The sequence below is a fragment of the Sinocyclocheilus anshuiensis genome, unplaced genomic scaffold (assembly GCF_001515605.1).
Source record: "Sinocyclocheilus anshuiensis isolate Anshui unplaced genomic scaffold, SAMN03320099.WGS_v1.1 scaffold51, whole genome shotgun sequence".
Taxonomy (NCBI): Eukaryota; Metazoa; Chordata; class Actinopteri; order Cypriniformes; family Cyprinidae; genus Sinocyclocheilus; species Sinocyclocheilus anshuiensis.
Genome location: NW_015548296.1, coordinates 5,073,144 through 5,078,218, shown reverse-complemented (window position 1 = coordinate 5,078,218; position 5,075 = coordinate 5,073,144). Strand labels below are relative to the sequence as shown.

General features: G+C 37.1%; 1 protein-coding gene across 1 annotated transcript in view; it reads left to right on the top strand.

The window, feature by feature from the left end:
- Positions 1-3,772: 3,772 nt before the first annotated feature.
- Positions 3,773-5,075, top strand: part of LOC107656080 (calcium/calmodulin-dependent protein kinase type IV-like) — a 19,474-nt gene continuing 18,171 nt past the window's right edge. Inside the window, exon 1 of the mRNA XM_016443767.1 lies at positions 3,773-4,600. Coding sequence (XP_016299253.1) covers positions 4,494-4,600 — 107 coding nt within the window. The 5' untranslated portion in view covers positions 3,773-4,493. The remainder of the gene's footprint in view (positions 4,601-5,075) is intronic.

The following is a 5,075-nucleotide window of genomic DNA, read 5'->3' as shown; positions in this document are numbered from 1 at the left end:
TTTTATTTGTTTACCTGCATGTGACCATTAACTAAGAGAACCGTGAATATGTGCATGTACTGTTACACTGTTACGTGAAAATCACTTCAAATCCTAGAGGGTACTTTTAAATATTTTAGGTCAAAGGCTTAGGTTGACAAACCAGTCTGAGAATCCCTGTAACAGAGCACTAAATGAACATTAGAGGGCAGCAGTGAGAGCAGCACTATTCAAGTTTTGCTTTACTAAAGCTATGCAATTAGACTCATTTAATCATTTGCACCTTTTCCTTGGCCTGTCTCTCATGCTGTTTTCACTGTATATGGGGAGGTATCCAAAGCACATAAACTGGTAACGGGGTTCCTCAGGGATCAGTTCTTGGACATCTCCTCTTCTCCATATACACTATATCACCATCCAGCTGTTCACTATATCACCATCCTAATGTTTGCTGACCATCTGACCTTCAAAGACCACATTACAAAGACAGCTTGATCATGCAGGTTTGCACTGCACAATATCAGAAATATCAGGCCCTTCCTAACAGAGCATGCTGCATAACTTCGTGTCCAGGCCCTTGTCATTTTTTGGCTGGACTATTGCAATGCTCTTCTGGCTGGACTTCCATCATGCACAATCAAACCTCTACAAATGAATGCAGCAGCATGACTAGTCTTCAACAAGCCCAAAAGGGCCCACGTTACACCTCTCTTTATCACCCTATACTAGCTAACGTTTGTGGGTCACATCAGCTTCAAGACGTTGATGCTTGCTTACAGATTAGTCACAGGCTCAGCAGCACCCTCCTACCTCCACTCACTCTTATGAATCTACATGCCCACTTAAGATTGGTAAGTGAGCGATGTCTTGTGTTACCATCACAGAGAGGCATAAAACCACTTTCCGAAACATTTTCATTCACTGCTCCTTGCTGGTGGAATGATCTTCCCACCCCTATCCAAAATGCTGAATCTCAACCGATTTCTGAAACTTTGTATCACAAGCATTTTTTTGTGTTTATCTGTCTCTGTATGATGAATCGCTTGTTGTATTCCTCATTTGTAAGTTGCTTTGGATAAAAGCATCTGCTACATGAATAAATGTAAATCTAAACATATTGACGTGCTATTAAGTGTGCCTTCTGTCTCTCATAGCAACAGTGTATCTTGGCGCACCTTCTGTGGTGTGCATGCTGTCCATTCTATGGCTTCTCTGGATTTAGCTCAATTTAATCCTATGGGTGACTGCACCTGTGAACCATACTTGGCAACTGTAAATATACAACAGGCAACAAAAACAAATTTAAACTTGGACTTTTAAAAAAAAAATCAGCCTGTAGTGTGATGTAACGGTGTTTATTGTATGTTGCTATGGATTTTGGGAACTGCTGTCTGATTCTGAAAGTTTATTAAAGAGAAAACATCAAGATCATGAAGTGAGCATGACTTATGGAATGACCAATGCTGGGGTCATATAGAGGTCAAAGAATTGACATGTGAATCAAAATATTACAGGTTCCAATTCCATGATTAATGACACTGTTAATACTGCTAGGATATTAAAATATTTTAAATGCATATATATATTATTATAGGGTAAATCAATGCAAGTTACCTATTTCTATTGCAACTCAGTTTGCCCAGCATTGTAGGATCCTATAATAGTGGAATTACACTTGTAAATGTAATTTGGTATGCTTGGGCAAAGCACTGGGACATATTTATAACTTTACTGTTCTTGTGGTGGCAGTTACATTTACGCTACTTTCTGTACTTTCAAAAGACAAAAACTCCTTAACTTCGGACCCTGCGTCCATTGAAATGAACATCATATGTTTTTTTGTTTAAACCAATAAAATTGTATGTTTTCATAATATGAGCAATGCCTGGTCACTGATTGGTCCCTGATCAACCAATCACAATGAAGATATGACTCCTAACTTAATCTGATTGAGCTACAGGCATCACAAAAGAGAGACATGATTAACCAACTAGACAAGAAGAGGAGGAAGTCCACATTTTACCTTTTATATGCAGATTTATGTTTATTGTAGCCTCATCAACTTGCACGTATTATACAATTAAGACTATCAAATGATAATATTCAAAGTGATATTGAAGATCTTTCAGAGTTGCAGAACACAGGATTTTTAAATAATGTAATGTCCATCGCAATGGACATCAGGTCTTGAAAGATATCAGCAGCACCTCATGAATTAGTTGTATAACAGTTTGATAAATTTGTGGAAGCATTTGAAAGCTAAATACAGAGCTTTCTAATGTTAATGTTTTATGAACATTGATGTTAATTAATGAAATTAATATTAATATGATTTCATTTATGTCATCAAAGTGACCATAGCCTGTCAATCAACTTTTCATTGGTTTTAATGAGAAACAGCCATAGTGGATGTGAGATCAGTGAATAAACAGCAACACACACACTCACACCCCCTCCACACACACTGATGCCTTGATGCTATAATGCACACATTCATATATTAATTAAAACAATCAGCAAGTACACATAAACCCATTCACATACACACAAAGACATTTATACATATACTCAGATTCACCCACTTCAACCAACAAAAAAAATCAAACAGGTTTTTTTGAGAAGTCATATCATCTTACCTTTTTTTTCACATTCTTACTGCATTGTTCATTCTTATAGTATGTGCTCTTTTCAAAATCTTTTTGACACTAGTTCAACTATCGTGCACAAGCTCTACTTATTATGTACGGTTAAAATATGGGGATTTTTATTTTTCTTCAGTCTGGGTGTCCATTATAGTAGACATGACAAAAAAATCTAATAAAAAAAAATGAGTTGGAACAAATCTTGTTTTTTAGACTTATTTCTATATTGGAGAAGAGCAAATATCAAGTGGATAAAAAAAAATGTGTCAAGTGAAAAAAATTCAGGTCTGAAGGGGTTAAAACAGTTGTAAAAGTTGTAAGATAAAAATGACGTGATATGGAACCTTTATACAGTGCATGCCATTGTCTATACCTCACAGCCTCGTTTTCATCTGCGTTAAATTCAATAATTCGTTCCTCCGATTTGGGTTATTACACTTGCAAGCCGTCATACAGCTAGGACGAAACTGGAAAATGGAGCTGTCCGCGGTGCTGAAATGAACCACGCACAAGTCACTGCGAGCAAATTGGCTTTTATTTGATAACGGGAAACTGTGATATTTAAGATGATTCAAAGGTGATACATGTAGGAGCAAGAGTTTTAAGAAATTAGTGGGGGATTCCTTAAGGAGGAATATTTGAAATAGATGCAGTTATTACGTTCTTATTATAAAATACCAATTACAACAAAACCTTAACAACGTAAATTAAATTAATCCAGTAAATGCTCAGATTGGTTCGATTGGTGTTTTCGATTCATTTTAAAGAATCGGCTCATAAGACATAAGACTGCACTGTATCTTCGTATATTTATTGAAAAGAATCGGCTCTTATTAAGATGAGTGCTTTGATTGACCAAAAAGAACCGAATCATAAGAGTTATTCGTTATAAAAATCTGACTTCACTAATCACGCTAATTCATTTTAAAGAACCGGTTCATTAGAGTCAATTGTTCGTCAGTCGACACCGGTAACACTAGAGTAGATGGTAAATTGCACGTTCGACAAGCAGTATTTCAGAATAAGAACCGATTTTCAGTTCCCATCCCTAGTGATAGCAGAAGCACATTCGTTATTTTGATTGAATATTGCGCTTCCCAATTGCAGTCCGCAGTGAAAGCCAGGGATTGGGAGAGAGGCTGAGAGGGCGTGTGTGTGTGTGTGGTTTACGTGTGACAGACCCCCTCCCTTTCTCCACCCCTTACCAGCACAAACAGCAGTGTGATATTTACATTTCAAACGACATTTACTCCATCTTGACCCTGCTAATTCACAATATTCAGCGTGTAGAGAAGCATCTGAGAAATAAGACGCTGATCTGTTGTTTTTAATTCTGGCGAGGACCAAAGCAAAGAATCGTTCATCGTCCTGTCGCTTGTGACATCGGGAATCGCAGGATTATGATGTTTTCTTGAATGTTGTGTGTCGCGGGAGGTTTGGGATGGGATATATGACGCCCTTTGGAAACTGAAGTCCCACTTTTGAAAACAGCCTTTTTTATTGTTTTGATCGAGATTATTCCAAGCAAACCTAGCAAAAACCATAATATTAAAGAAATATCTTCGCGTTAGCGTAGGATATCGATAGATCAATTGAAAATACACTGAATTTGGACATCAACTCCAGCCCGCAGTGATGCTCCAGTGTCTGGACTGACTTTTAATATGCGCACTCAGACGGAAATGGAAACCTGGTCATTTTAAATCATTGATCACTTGGAACCGAATCATAAACATAAACTTGCAACCATATCACAAGCTGTGATCAAGCTGACCACCCAGATGTGAAAGCGATCGCGTTTTCTGGGCTTCCCTGGTCTAAGGGATTACTTGTATTCATTATAAGAGCAGAACAGTCTTCGGAGGGTCCATCATGCCCACCTCTCGGTCCGACGCGTGCTCGGTGGAATACTGGGTCGATGGCTCGCGCCGAGATGCGACAGTGGAGGATTTCTATAATATGGGCCCAGAATTAGGCAGGTAAGTGCATTACTGCATCCACTTTACATTCGTTTTGATGATATTATGTAAATACTTACATGCACACTATACCTGTGATTTTATTTTTAATTACATGCCGACCTGTACAGTTTTTATGACAATACTGGTTCTTATAAGTATCTGTTAACTGATATGTAGAACCAATATTTAAATGTCTAATTGTATTTGTGGTTTTTGGCACAAATAATCTTCAGACTGCAAAAAATAAAAAAAGAATTGTAGCCCATCATTGTTAGAGGTTTACCTATAATCGGTTTGACCAATATATATTTTTTATGAATATTAACCCTTTTGTACATAGTTCTTCTACAATGTTTGTGAGATATGTGAGCATCATAAGCCAAAAATGTATTATTACTAAAATATTCATAATGGATATATTATGTTTCTTTTGTTTAAGTAGAACTTGTTATCATTGTTGTTCAAAAATCTGAATAAAGAACAATGGTTAATA